This window comes from Saccostrea cucullata, unplaced genomic scaffold, assembly GCF_032062105.1.
Source record: "Saccostrea cucullata isolate Sc308-1 unplaced genomic scaffold, CSIRO_AGI_Scuc_v1 ctg9568, whole genome shotgun sequence".
NCBI classification, from domain to species: Eukaryota; Metazoa; Mollusca; class Bivalvia; order Ostreida; family Ostreidae; genus Saccostrea; species Saccostrea cuccullata.
In genome coordinates, this window is record NW_026925296.1 from 1 (window position 1) to 15,906 (window position 15,906).

The 15,906-nt window shown below is 36.1% G+C and overlaps 2 protein-coding genes across 2 annotated transcripts; one reads left to right on the plus strand and one right to left on the minus strand.

The window, feature by feature from the left end:
* Nucleotides 1–360: 360 nt before the first annotated feature.
* LOC134268559 (uncharacterized) lies at nt 361–1,690 on the plus strand (the record flags this gene model as incomplete). Its single annotated transcript, XM_062750828.1, has 3 exons — nt 361–602; nt 838–1,044; nt 1,397–1,690. Coding segments are annotated over 3 exons (712 nt in total), but the record flags the coding sequence as incomplete, so codon positions are not given.
* A 558-nt stretch (nt 1,691–2,248) lies between these two features.
* Nucleotides 2,249–14,483, minus strand: LOC134268557 (serine protease inhibitor dipetalogastin-like). Its single transcript, XM_062750827.1, has 10 exons — nt 14,374–14,483; nt 13,964–14,147; nt 6,402–6,533; nt 5,562–5,711; nt 5,273–5,398; nt 4,769–4,894; nt 3,850–3,975; nt 3,566–3,691; nt 3,154–3,273; nt 2,249–2,950 (listed from the first exon to the last, which is right to left on the minus strand). The coding sequence occupies exons 1-10, from the start codon at nt 14,444–14,446 to the stop codon at nt 2,854–2,856; spliced, it is 1,260 nt and encodes a 419-aa protein (XP_062606811.1). The 5' UTR covers nt 14,447–14,483; the 3' UTR covers nt 2,249–2,853.
* Nucleotides 14,484–15,906: the final 1,423 nt, after the last annotated feature.

A 15,906-nucleotide genomic window follows, 5' to 3' on the forward strand; every position in this document is an offset into this window, starting at 1 on the left:
TTTTTTTTTGTAGATTAACAGAAGTAAAATTCAAATCTAGACCCTCCAACAAAATAAAGCGCGTGTGTTGAAATTTTGCTGAACTTTTTTTCTTAAGGTTCATTGACCCTCCGATAAGAGAGGTAACTCTCACTGAAGTAAAAGACTGTTTTGTCAAGTTAACATACCATTTCTGACAAATTTTGCCCTGCAAGTTATGTTGCAATGGTGTGCATTTTTATTATCTCTTAGAAATTCATCAGTCAAAACAATAATTTTGTATGGATGACGAACCTTTCAAAAACTAGAAACATCGCTATCCTTTTCCCCTTAAACTTTGTTCATTAACCACTTGGAGAACTGTATATCTCATTACTATAGGCCAGTTGCGGTAGGAGCAACACTTGCTACAGCTGTTGCCTGTATTCTTCTTATCATCAAAGTTGCTTTAGATGAGGGAACATACGACCCCATACTACACTCAAAGACAGAGTTCGAGCCATTTTTTATGGCGTTTGGGACAATTGTGTTTGCCTTTGGAGGCCACCCTGCCTTCCCAACCTTCCAGACAGACATGAAGAAACCCAGTGACTTTAAGTGGGCGGTGACACTAGGATATATAAGTATGCTAATAACTTACGATTATCTCTATCGTCAGAAATCCAAGGTTGAGTACGCTTTGTTTTCTCTCTCTCTATCAGAGAGAGAGAGAGAGAGAGAGAGAGAGAGAGAGAGAGAGAGAGACGGTGCGTAATAATTGAAACCGTGGATTGCAGGATTTCAATTTTCCAACGATTATCACAAAATTGTGCAACGATTGTCACTTTCTGATTGATATATTTTTGTCTTTTCTTTAAGTTGTGATGTTGATGTACCTTCCTATATCCACCATTGCGTACTTTGTCTACGGCAAGAATGTCAGTTCGAACATTCTCCTAATGCCTAATGGCGGGAGCCTTAATCAGGTCGTGGAGGTCATGATCACGCTTCACTTACTTCTCGGTCTGTTGATTGTTATCAACCCTTTCTGTCAGGAGCTAGAGTCATACGCCAGGGTTCCTAAAAGTAAGTTTTTTCAGCATGAAGATTATTGTATTTTCAGCATACGCAAATTGTTGTTTTCCCCATTACACAGTATTGAAAATCACTCTTTGCCTTCATGTTCCATTGATTTTTTTATAAGTATAGGATGTATACTTCGAAAATCAGTAGTCTCGCTCTGAAGTATCAGATATATAACCTGCGAAAATAAGGTGTCGCGAAAATTTGGTGGTTTACAGTATTTACATGTACCACGTTTTCAGTAAAAACGGAAAGGCTCATTACTTCAAACATCTGTATGCATGATTGTTTTCAGATAGAAAAATCATACTCAGATCTAATTATCAGAATTTAATATTTCAAACCTTCCCCTTAGATTTTACGTGGAAGCGATGTGTATTTAGATCAGTGGTCGTAGCCTTCATACTTTTCATGGCGGAAACGATCCCCACATTTGGCGCCATTTTATCCTTAGTGGGCGGATCCACAGTGACGTTGTTAGCCTATATCTGTCCTTCACTGTTCTATCTCAAACTTAAGTCTGTTCGTCAGGAGGACATGGTGGAAATCATAAATGGAAACAAGGCTGATAGTCTTAGTCTACCAGAGGAAGAAAGGTATAAGGGCGTTATACAGTAAACGCTAGATATAAGGACACCTGTTGTTCCGAATTTTACACGTATCACTATAGGAGCAAATGTGAGAAGAAAATGAAAAGAATTGATTCATATATATATAATATATTGATTTAATTCATTGTTTTATCCATATCAGCAAGCCTCAGTTTTTATGAAATACAACGGACACAAATCCCGTGGCTTGCGACATGGCTACTGATAGATCCATTCGATTTTTTTAATCCCTTCCGTTGTTCTTTTTATTTCAGTCGTGGTCTTCCGCTGTGGGTTAAGGTCTTGAACATAGAAATCATTCTATTGGGAGCCGTGGCTGGTATCGCCTCGACTTACTCCGCCATCAAATCCATCATCAGCAGCGACTTCTCCAAACCTTGTTATGTCTGACGAAGCAGTGGTTCATATCAGTATAACTTACGTCCCGAGGGATTTCGTCACCAAGGATTTTAACATTCTTCGCCAAAAAAACTTGGCAGAAAAGAGAGAGAGAGCGAGATATTTTGTACAGGGAATGATTTTCGGTGCATAATAATGAGATTTGTCATTCCTTAGTGATTATAATTATAACACTTAAAAAAGATAATTTTATTAATGCTTTAATATTGATGTCAATTTATATTACAAAGTTTAATACATATACAGTGTTTATTTATAAGCTGTTTATAGAAATGGAAAATTTGAAAGGAAAGTCAAAAACATTTACTCAATATATAAAAAATGAAAATAAAATTTCTCTAAACAGAATACATTCTTTCTTCATTTTGACTTTCGCTTTTGCTATAGTGTCATTAATAATGTTCAAAATTACAGTTAAATACATTTATCGCAAGTGCATGGTTTTTTTTATTTCATTCAAGCAAATTTTGAATTCTTTCTTTCCTTACTATGAATAAATGATGAAATGGAAAACAATAAAGATAATCCTAGCTGTCTTTGAAGGCTAATTAGTATACCGCACTGTTTTGCATTCCTTACAGTGTTCATTATAATTTTTGATGAAGGGGAATACTCCTTGAAAAGTACTAAATATTTTATACAATGTATTTATTATAGGCATAATAGATGTCAGGCAAGAATATTTATCAGTGTATCTGTGATAGTGACTGTGTCTTTATTGGTCAATTTCCAGTTTTTGGAATATTGCGCCACAGGGAATTGATCAATGAGAGTAATGACCGGTCTCCGTCGGATTGTAGCTCTATGTCCTCACTTGACTGGACAACGCTAGCCTTGATTTCCGGCGTTCTGTTTCTTCATAGCAGGGGCAAAATCCAAAACATGCCAGCGTCACACCCCTATATAGTGAAAATAAAAGACTATAAAATCACATATTTTCTTTGGGTTGAAAATTATTTGGTTGCAGGGAAATGATTTCGTCGTTGATATTGCCGTGGAGGATATTTTAAATTGCATATCTCTTTGTAAACAACAAAGATATAACACTCACGAAAATTGTATAAGCAGTCGCAAACTCAAATGTCTAATTTTAGACACTTACGCACACTCCAGTTTGCAGGGATTGAGATAGACGCGACCGTCGGAACCACAGACGAGAAACTCCGGGCACCCCTCACAGTCACAACACGGACACTCGTTCTGACAGCCCACGCTCACGTTCCTAGAAAACACGTCACACTTGGATTAATTCTCACGTGCTTAAAACCAAGTTTCTGCCTCACCATAAAATTTAATTTTTTAAGTTATCATGAATACTAAAATACCAAAGTACGGTACCAATACTTAATATCTTATACATTGAATTAAACACGGATATACTTGTTTGATAGAACAGACACCTAGCTCAACTGAACTAGATATTTGGAGTTAATATCCGAAATATAAAAAAAAAATATCCTTCAATTGTTTTTAAAGTAATTGAATTTTTGTACAGAGACTATTTGGACCCTTACAGACATTTGGCTTGACATTTGTTGGAGTACGTCACATTGTTGGCGCCGCAGACGGGGGCAAACTCCCTAGTGCACGCGCAAGGCTCTGAGCAAGGGCAAGTACCATTACAGGCAATGGTGGCCATACTGCAACGTTCAAAAATTAATCAATTAACAAATTGTTTATAGATAGTGAGATATATGTGAACAGCACTATAAATTAAACTGAGCTCTTGTAAATAGCAAAGACAAGAATACAAATTAAGGATAGAGAAAAAATAATGTTTGACATGCTGTCGACTTACTCGCAAGCTGCCTCGCATGCATTGGTGTAGTTTTGTCCTCTGGTACTACAGACAGGTTCGAGGGTGTCCGAACAGTTACAGGGGGCAGGGCAGGGGCACTCCCCGGAACAGGCTGCCGGCACCTCCCTATAACACAATTCAACTCTTGTTCTTCCTTTTTCTCAAATGTTATAAAACGTAATAAAATGCAATTTGGACTGATCAATAAGTAAAAAAATTAAAGCTACACCAAGGTATGCTAAAAACACTCAAATAAAAACCATGGAAAAGGTTCAAATAAATTTTATCGGTATAGTTTTCTTTTTGTGTAAATGATTTACTGACGTTATAGCTTGCTCGCTGACTGTATTTATCCGCTGAGCTCAACGGTGACTCGTGTCCACTCAAAAACAATGTGCCTATTCCGACTATTTAGTATACTCAATAATATTGTATCTATTCACTTACAATTACTACTTACTAAAATTGTGTTTACAAATTGCCACTGTCTGCTTCCTGCTAGGGACTTCTCGCTGACACTTGGTCTTTTTTTGGACATTTATTCCTATTGTCAGTGATGACTAATTGACATTGTACTCACAAAGTCTTCTCACTGACTCTGTGTCTAACCATTGACAGTTATAACTTATTGACATTTTCTCCTCACTGCAATTGACTAATCGCTAATGATGTGTTACTGACAACATTTACGAACTGACAGTGTGTCTATAACTCTAGCTTCTAGTTGACATCGTGTCTATTCACTGAAATCCTGTCTACTCACTGACATTGTATCTAGTCCACTCTGGTTACTCACTGACATCGTAATCTATTTATGAAATCTGTCTACTAACAATGTGTTTACACTCATTCGCTGACACTGACTATAGACACTGATACTGTGTACCACCAACACGCTGTACTTACTGACAGTACTTACTGACATTGTGCTAGACAAGGATTGGCGTATGTTATTCCATCTGTTCCGCAGACAGGGTTGTATATTCTTGGACATAGGCATTTCTTCTCGCATGGACAACTCCCATTACAAGCAATTTCTTCTTCCCTAATTAATTTTAAAAAATATTTGTTCAATGTTAAAGTAAAAATGAGTGATAGCACTATATGTCGCGATGAAATGATGACGATAGTACAATGCCATTTACGTGTTGGTGTAATGACGCACTGTCACATTGTCGTCATCACATCATCGCCCATTGTCATCAAATTATCTTCATCACAAAATCGCCCACCGTGCCATCGACCTTGTGCGATGGTGCGAAAATGAACTACTGTTCCTTTTTGATTTGATATTTAACCCTAATTTCGGCTTGAAAATTGCCAAAATTACAAGAAAATATAAAAATTCTTTAATAATCAGGTCAACTTCCCCTTGAAAAAAAAAAGTTTCAATAATTTTTTTAAAATATAAAATGAAGCTTACAAGCATTCGGCTGTACATTCGTTAACGATGGTCTTGTTATAGGTAGTACAAACTGGGTCAACATTTGGTGGACACTCACAGGGGGCGGGGCAAGGACAGGCACCCTCACACTGCACAGTTACACCGCTTCAAAACAAATTAAACGACTATATATGTATGTGTACAGTTCGTGCCTGGTTTAAAATTGTCAAAAAAATATATTTGATTAAAACCGTACGTTTAATTAAACTCTGATAAACAATCCATTTAAGAAAAAAGACAGATATATATCTATTGTTGAAACATTCACCTGCAGTTTGCCATGCACTCCCCTCCATATGTGACGTCATCAGAACCGCAGACAAGACTTGTGACTGGCGGGCACTTGCAGCCAGGGGGCGTTGTGGGAGTTGTCGTTGGCTCACAAGGACACGTTCCGGTGCATGCTACGTTTGCAAAACTGAAGAACCCATTTATGAGGAATTTTTGAATTCTAAATATTTTTATCTTTATCTTCCTCCCAACTTGAAATCACGATCAAATAAATTAAAAAATAAATCAATACTTTATTTGAGAACTAACATACTAAAATTGAAAGAAAATCAGACCGAGGCAGGTTACTGACAGATAAGTTGATGTAACAGGGATCTAAAAAAAACTTGCTAAGGTGTTTATTTTTAAGTTCTATGTTCGTTATAATGATCTTGTTACCAAATATATTGAGTCGTATTTTGGTTGACCTGTTTCATAGTTCATACCAATTGCCACGCCTTTGTGTTTATACCGAATCGGACTACGGAATTTTCCGTTCACCTGATCAATACATAGGGATCATGGCGGATGTGACCGGTCTACAGGGGATACTTATTCCTCCACCTGATCACATCTCAGAAATTTCCAGGGGTCCGTGTTTATGCCTTCCTTTTCTTCTTCACAGATTTATTTTGTTCAAGGATTTTTTTTTAGATCGGTGGCTGTTTGTTATCTTTATCCGATATATATACAGACTGATTAATTAAAATCTAATATTTTCAACACTGCAGTTGTGAAAATGAAAATATTCATGAAAAAAAGTACGTCATGGTCAGGCAAAAGGGTTAGAAACAATTTCAAAATCTTAAAATTGCTCAGTAGTTGAAGCTTTACTAACCCACACTTGGCCCAGCACGGATTCATGTAGGTGACGCCGTCAGTTCCACAGACCGGGTCTACCTCTCCTCCACAGTTACAGAGGGAACGAGGGTGACAGGGGCACGGGCGATTACACTCCTCCCCAACACCGCTACAGGACAAATAAAAACATAAATAACTAGTGTTAATTGTAACGGGGACCGTTACATATGTTCCCCAAACGCTCATCATGTCTCTTTTCGTGCCTCATTTCTCTAAGACCTTTTATAAATATGCGAAGTATTCAAGGATTTCATTTTAGAATATAAAAGTTACAATGTATATACATATCGTTTAACGTTTTGCATGCGCGCACACGTACATGTACATGCATATGCAAGATAATTATAGCATGTTGGTTAAACGATTAACATATCTTTCTTTCCCGCGAATCAAAGAAAAAAATACATATATAAAAATACCAATTTTCAAGCATATGTCAAAAAATATCGATTCACATTTTATTTCACTACTTATTTTAACCTCGGGCTCAAAGTTGGTTTTATTCAAACGACAAGGCAGCGTAAAGTCGACTATGGGTATCACGCCGATAGCTAACCAATCAAAATGAACTTATTCAATAGTAGTTCCATACATGGAAAAGGGATTTTCCTTTCTGTTGAGAATTTTTTTTTATATTTCCTCTCAGGCCATTTTGACAACTCAGGTACCTGTGCCTAGTAAATTTTATATACTTTGTAAATAAATATATAAAGGTTATTGACCGGAACTATTCATTTCTTCCGATGCATAGGGGGCTATTTTCTGGGGTATACAAGAGATGTTTAAAAAGACATTCGTGTCAGCTAATGAGACCAATATTGTTTAACACCTTCTTATTAATATTTTTTTTATGAAGGCAAATACCTTATTATTTTACGAAGTAGCGTACATGTATATTGATTTTTAAAATACCGAAAATCGCTTTTTCTGGGGATTGCGTAATTCTAAAAAAAAATCAAATAAATTTCAAAGGTAAAATAAACAAAGGATGCTTGGTATTAAAATATTATTTCAAATCAGTACAATTGAATGCTATTAACGACACCTGAATATATAGGCTATAAAAGGCTTATATACCAACTTTGTTCATCTGCACTTTAATTTTAAACATGACAGGATTTGTAATTTTTTCCGTATAAATTAATAATTTCTATATACTTTGAAAACTCAAATTAAATATTTTAATACACTTTCCTCGAACTCTTTTCTGCAGTTTTCCTGAAATTTTATGTGGGTCCGAGGTGTTATTTGAGTTTAACAGCGATTCTCTATGTTGCCATTAATTTGATTTGTTTGGTTCTTGCAGGGGGAGGGGGGGGGGGTATTTTTATTCTTAACCTATTTAACGTTGGGGTTGAATCTTGTATCTTACTCCAAGAACTTAAGATTGATTGTGACATTTGGTTGAAAGGTCAAGGTCATTAAAAACCACCACCTCTTTAACTTCTATCCTGCCAACCAAAATAAACTCTGAAAGGTATTTCTAGATACATGTTCATGTATTTCAAGTTTCTTTTTACCCTTGGGTCAAGGACAAAGGTTAAGGTCGATTTCAAGTTCATAGGTCAAGGTGATTTTGGTAAATAGCTATATCAACATTTTATTCAGGTTACCAGTGACCTTGACTTTAAGTTTAAAGGTCAAGGGTCAAAAGAATTTGCATGCTTCAGTATGTTACATGTCTTGACATTTAGATGTTCTTAATTCTGCATGAACATCAAAAACTCAAGTATACTGCCGTTTAATGCATTGTGTGTGGGCGCATGTGCATGCACGTCCTTGCATTTACTTTTGATAGTTGCATAATGTAGGAATCCATTATACCTATTCATATTCTGAATTTCATCCCGTTTCGTTGAGAACTTAGAAAGTTATAGACATTTAAAGTTTCAGCCAATCAGATTGCAGCACACGTGCATGCGCATGCTTTCATGAAAATTCTTATTTATCATGCTGTAGATATTCATAGTGAATGAATATGTTCAAAATTTCAAAGGATTTTGTCAGAAAACAAAAAAGATATTTAGACTTTTAGTTTCAGCCAATCGGAGCGAAGCGCACGTGCATGCGCGTGAGATCTTGCTATTTTGACATGTCGTCATGTCTATACTACTATTATATCCTTATATTATGAGTTTCAAAGCATTTCATCAAAAATTTAAATGGTTACGGCTATATCTATCATATTGGTCATTTCACGCGTTACACGTGTGCGCACTTGCACGCACGTGCGCGCAAAATGACCTTCGTTCCGCACATCTACATAACATACCTAGTGACCCTAAAAAGGTTTCACCTAGATCGGATGAGTAGTTTACGAGAACACTCGCGGACAAAAAAAGTACCGGAGAAGAAAATTCAGAAAAAAAGTAAAAACACTAGACGAGATCTCGTTGCGAGCAACGAGTAGGTCTTCCGTTGAATTTCTCGATAAGATGAGATGTGATTTTGACTGAGATATTCCTTAAAAGAGAATGACATTAAGTTTTCCTTCAATGAATTTAAAGTTTCTCATTTTTATCACGATTTTCTGAACATCTTTTGTTCAGTATGGCTTATAACCCCCCCCCCCTTTTCAAGACGTAAAGCATGACAAAAAATAGCATTTTGGCCTCTTTGCTACCCCTTATTCCGTAAGATATGGCCAAAATTTTATATTATATTGTTGCAAGTCGTTAAGGATTTAGATGTGTAATAGGCCACTTCCGGTTAAAATGCCGAGGTGTTAGACATCGGCAGTTCTCGGAATATCTATCTTCGTAAACAAAAATGGCGCGTCGTCAAGACTGCCTAGGACGCTATCATAAAACATACACCAAAGGAACAGATTATAACTAATCAAAGGAAAGAATTGATATTATATTGAATAGAAAACACCTTACTAAAACTTGGTTTGGCAAAATATGCAGTCAAAACGATGTTATCTTCAAATACACAATACAAGGGTTTTTCCAACTTCTAAAAATAGCACCGATTTCGAAATAACAAACGCAGTAACTTTTCATTGTAATTTTGTGATTCTCTATCAGCTAACAGTTTGAGAGAATAATGTATGTTACAATATCAATAGCATGGCATGTATTGTGGAATCTGCAATAAATTGACAAATGTTGCGTACATATAATCCCTACTGTAATGTACAGTGTAATATGCTGGAAATGTGCAAACCTGTGGCCGTGCTAAATGATTCTCAGGATTTGTGAAATATCAAAGATTTCTTTAAAAATAATTGACAAAACAGACTTAAAATATCTAGATACTCATGCAACATACATTAATGTCACGTTCAATTATCCATGTTATCATACATGTACGTGAAATATCCGAGATGATCAAAATACTAGTAGATCGATCAGTAAAAAAAAATGTAATTATATGTTTAGAACTTTAGCAAAAAAAAAAATAATATGAGTTATGAAAACAAAAAAGGTCTAAGGTCAGCGTGAATTTTATCTGTGTGGGGTTTTTATTTATTTATTTTTTGCATGTAGCCGCGTCGGAAAGGGGGGTAGGGGTTAACATATTCATACATATTTTATTAATTTATAATATGTGTGAGGCACAATATAATTTTTAAAACCCTTTGATCAGTGTTTCGCGATCGGTCAGATATATTTTAGTCTTCATTGTACAGTAAATATAAACTATGAAGAACTTTATACACATGGGAACTGCAAAAATGTAGGTTATTTTGTAAACCCTATCTAGGTCAAGGTCAGTGTGAGAAGAGGTCAATTTTCTGAGCAAATGAATCTAATGTGAATTGAGTTGAGTATGACTATCATCTTTTTATTATATATGCTCAAGCTCATTAGTTCGTTCATTACAACCTACCCTATACCATGAAGAAAAAAAAATGGCTTACATTTTTAGGGGGTACATCACTCTGATGTAGAATATAGATAAATATTGTGGATAGAATAATTCTTTTTTGTGGTTATATTATCACAAATACATGTCACACAAAATTTACTATGTTTTCTTATTGATCATCCTTACCATATTTTTCTTTGGCAGAATAATATAAACGGTTTTATAATAAATTTGCTAAAATTATCACTGAAAGCAGACAAGTTCTCTCGATTACAAGTATTCATATATCATATCTGATGACTTTGAACTAAAAAAAATTGAATGTATACAATCCTAGGGCTTATTTTTACAGTTGAATACATGAAACATTAAACTGTCCTCTGGCTAACTAGAAAAATTACATCTCTACCCTTTGTCCATGAAGGATGCACCACTGGCGAGAGGGTACAGTTACATAAATGAGCACATAAGAAACATGTATGGACAAAATTGCATGAAACTAAGGGAAATATTGCCGAAAGTGTTGTTCATTATAACTATGCTTAATTAAGTCATATTCAAGGTCATGGCTATTACACCCCTAATACCTTAAGATGAATATCTTTGCTTCTGTAATGTATCACAAAATATTGATCATTAAAGAGGTACAGATGCAAGACTTTTGGCCCCTTTAAGCCCCTATTTTAAGGTGTCAGCCCCTTTTTCTTGATATCAAATGAAAGGTCTTGTGATTTCAAAGACTTTTTGATCAACACCTTTTCAGAGATTTCTTTTCGTTGTGGAGATATGCGGAATATAAATATTTAGAGACCACCCCTACAAGTCCTTAATGGGGTCATTTTACAAAAAATCAAAGTATGCATATTGTTAAGAACATTATTCTGACCATCTATTGTTCAATATTGCTTATCAAATATTCCCCATTTTCAAGATATCAAGCGTCAAATATTTAGCATTCTGGCCCTTTGTGACCTCTAATTACGTAACATATGATCCAAATTTTATCATATATTGTTGCATATCGTTAAGATGAATACCTTTGCTTCTATAATGTATCACAAAATATTGATCATTTAAGAGTTAAAGATGAACGAATTTTGGCCCCTCTGAGCCCCAAATTTGAGGGTCAGTCCCTTTTTCTTGATATCAAATGAAAGGTCTTGTGATTTCAAAGACTTTTTGTTCAACACCTATTCAGAAATTTCTTTTTGTTGTGGAGATATGATTCATATAAATATTATGGGGCCACCCCTACAAATCCTAAATGGGGCCATTTTACAAAAAATCAAAGTATGCATATTGTTAAGAACATTATTCTGACCATCTTTTGTTCAATATTGCTTTTCAAAATATTCCCCATTTTCAAGATATGAAGCGTCAAATATTTAGCATTTTGGCCCTTTGTGACCCCTAATTACGCAACATATGATCCAAATTTAATCATATATTGTTGCATATCGTTAAGATGAATACCTTTGCTTCTATAATGTATCACAAAATATTGATCATTTAAGAGTTTAAGATGAAAGACTTTTGGTCCCTCTGAGCCCCTAATTTGAGGGGTCAGCCCCTTTTTCTTGATATCAAATGAAAGGTCTTGTGATTTCAAAGACTTTTTGTTCAACACCTATTCAGACATTTCTTTACGTTTGGGAGATATGCGGAATGGAAATATTTAGGGGCCACCCCTACAAGTCCTTAATGGGGCCATTTTACAAAAATTCAAAGTATGCCTATTGTTTAGAATATTATTCTGACCATCTTTTGTTCAATATTGCTTATCAAAATATTCCCTCTTTTCAAGATATGACGCGTCAAAGATTTATCATGCTGGCCCCTTGTGACCCCTAATTACGTAAGATATGCTTAAAAGTTTATAATATATTGTTGCAAATGGTCTTAAATTAAAAATATCGAAAAATCGAGCAGAAAAAGTGATAAAATTTGTCGGACACACTGGGGATCGAACCCGGGTCGCCTGCGTGACAATCCAACGCGCTAACCATTTAGCCATTGGGATCGCAGCTTCGAGTTTTCAAACGCAAATATCTCGAGATTGGCTTTTTCGATTTTCAAACAAATTACATATTTCGCTTCTGCAAAAAGGTCTTTATTCAATTCTACAACAAAAATATAAAAAAAGAAAAGTTGAAAAATTGCGTTTTTGAATATCGCTTCCGGTAGCGACCGGAAGTATTGACGACACACGGAAAGGTGATTCTGCAAAGCTATAAGTCATGAACTATCATCTCCAATCAGTCTCAAATTCATATCTTAAGCAGTTTTCGCTACTTGGTTAAGACAAAATTGCATTTTAAAATCAGAAAATTGACCATATCTCACGACCGGAAGTGACTTTGTCAACAAAAAAAATTTCCAATAAGGTTCAGATCAATACCTATTAGATGTGAAAGTTTCATGAGAATCGGCCCTGTAGTTTTTGAGAAATCGCGTGCACAAAATCGGTAAGAATAGGGAAAAAGAAACCGAAGAATAACAAGAAGGTCTTCCGCTGAAGACGGAAGACCTTAAATATGTTCCCAAACTTCGTTTGGGGAACATAACAAGACAAATTTGTGAAACACTGATGCACGCGTATGGCAGCTTATGGCGAGGGTTGAAGTTTCTCAAATGTAAGTCAAACTCCAAGAGCAAAAAGGCATTTGGCGTCGAAAGCAAATTGAAAGTGCGTGGGGGGCTAAGTGAAAGACAATTTTTTTTCCAAACCTACAGAAAGAAACTAATTTTTTACAAACCACTACCACGTATACGCTTTTTTGGCCTAAAGCTCAACATGCCTCTTGAAAGTGGAGGGGGGGGGGGGCTTTCCCAATGTTCAATGTCTATAGTATATCTATCTTTGCAAAAAAAAGTTGGGGGGATTAACCCACCCACCCCCCGGTTCTGAAGCCTATGAAAGGTCAAAATTGTTGGTATACAAAGGAAGGCCTTGTCACAAGGAATGCACTTGTCAATAATGAAAGCCCCAGCAGTACTAACGGTTAAAAATTGATTACCAATGTTTAAGTTTTTTATCGAAGTGGGTCAAACTCTTAGGTCAAGGTGAAATATTTTTACACCAGTTGAAAGGTATTGTCACAAGGAATACACATGTGAATTACTATCATTATTCAAAAGTTATAACCAAGATTAAAATTTGGAAAATTTTGGTAAAAGTCGGCCAATCTTTAAGGTCAAGGTCACGAGGTCAAAATTGGTCGTACCCGAAGAAAGGTCTTGTCACAAGGAATACACTTGTGAACTATGAAAGCCATAGTCCCATCCATTGCGACCATTCAAAAGTTATGGGAAAGGTGAAAGTTCTTGTGGACAAACAGACAGACAGCTAGACAGACGGACGGACAGGGCAAAAACATTATACCCCGAAATCTTCGATTAAAGGGGCACAATATAAACGTGACAATCAAAAATGTATACTAATCTATCACGTTAACGTTAACCATGGCCATAACTTTTGAATAATCGGTTCTAAGGATTTCATATTTGACAAGTACATTCATTGATACGTCAAGTCCTTAATAATCTTTTGACCTTGATCTTGGACTTGCATTAACAATCGTCATTATAGCTGCCATACGGGACTAATACTACCTAGATGGACTAACCAGGTAGCCCATAGACTATTCAGTAGAACAAACTGGAGTTTTCTTTTCTTTTTAATTTGTAACTCAGCAAAAGACAAAGTTATAAAGAGAAATGACTCACAAACAATAGGCCATACACGGACTAGAGTACGTGACGCCGTCTCTCCCACACACCGGCTGATAGTGGCTTCTACGACACCTTCTAGAACAAACTTTTTTGTAAGGCATGCCACTGGAAGGCTGATGTTTCAAGGGAACTTTGTTGCTGTCAATGTTTTCGAGGGATGGTTGCTGAAATTCTTCAACTTTGTGAAAATAAGAAGAGTATTTGATCTTTTTGTAAAAATCGACTAGGTTCCAACTTTCTTTCCTAATCAAATTTTATTTAATTAAACATTTCGATATTATCATGATTCTTCATACTTCAACTAAAAGTAAAATAAAGTTTTCTTTTTCGCGATTTCACAAGCGTTTAAGACAGGAAATGCATTTTGAAAGCATCAAAAGATGATTCTAGATTTTATTACATACCAAGTTCTGATCCAGCAAATGACACACAGAACGTAAAAGCAACCACCAAACGAGACAGTGCTCCGATAGCCATCCTTCTGTCTAAAGCCGTCTGTGCCACTGACTGCAAGGTGCGCCGACAGGAAGGAAAATACATGTATACATGTATAATACATATAATGTACTGATGGATTGCCCCGGTTATAGACACAAGATAACTATTGTATTTCTGATCGAAAATTTGTAAACTTATTAGATATATAGTGAAAATTGGATCCCTGTGCTTTGTAAAATATGAAATGAAAATACCAATTCCTTACAGCTTCCATTCGCTACTGCTCTGAATAGCTGGCCCTAGCAACCGGGAGGGGAGGGTTGCCCTTCCCCGTAATCTCTGATCATATTGCAAATACATATATTTAATGGGAAAACAAGAGGCCCAGGGGCCATATCGCTCACCTGAGTACTGTTATTAGGAAAAAAGAAAAATTAGTTAAGTATTAAAAAGCTTTTAAACAAGAGGCCCAGGGGCCACAACGCTCACCTGAGCACATCGGCTAGGAGAAAGCAAATATCAGATCAGAAATGAAAGTTTACTGAGGTGGTGGGGGGGGGCTTGAATTTTAACCCCCCAGGGGATCATAATTTGAACGAACTGGAATCTACACTACCTGAGGATGATTCCATATAAATATTACTAATCATGGCTTTGAAGTACTTGAAAAGAAGATTTTAAAAGGTTTCCCTATATATTCCTATGTAAAACTTTTATGTAAAATATTTGGCCCCACCCTACCCCCGGGGGTCATGATTTGAATAAACTTGAATCTACACTACCTGAAGATGATTCCAAATGAGTTTCATCTTTCCTGTCTCAATGGTTCATGAGAAAAAGATTTTTGTAGATTTCTCCTATATAAATTCCTATGTAAAATTTTGATCGGTCATTATGGCCACACCCTATCCCAAGGGGTCATGATTTCAACAAACTTGAATCTACACTACCTGAGGATGATTCCACATGAGTTTCACCTTTTCTGGCCTAGGGGTTCTTGTGAAGAAGATTTTTAAAGATTTTTCCTATATATTTCTATGTAAAACTTTGATCGGCCATTGTGGCCCCGCCCTACCCCTGGGGATCATGATTTAAACTAACTTGAATGTACACAACCTGAGTATGATTCCACATGAGTTTCATCTTTCCTGTTCCTATGGATCGTGAGAAGAAGTTTTTTCCTGTATATTCCTATGTAAAACTTTGATCGACCATTTTGGCCCCATCCTACCCCCGGGGTCATCATTTGCACAAATTTGAATCTACACTACCTGAGGATGATTCAACATGAGTTTCATCTTTCCTGGCCCAGTGGTTCTTGAAAAGAAAATTTTTAAAGATATTTCCTATATATTTCTATGTAAAACTTTGATCGGCCATTGTGGCCCCGCCCTATCCCTGGGGGTCATGATTTGAACAAACTTGAATTTACACTACCTGAGGATGCTTCCATATAAGTTTCATCTTTCCTGGCACAGTGGTTCTTGAGAAGAAGATTT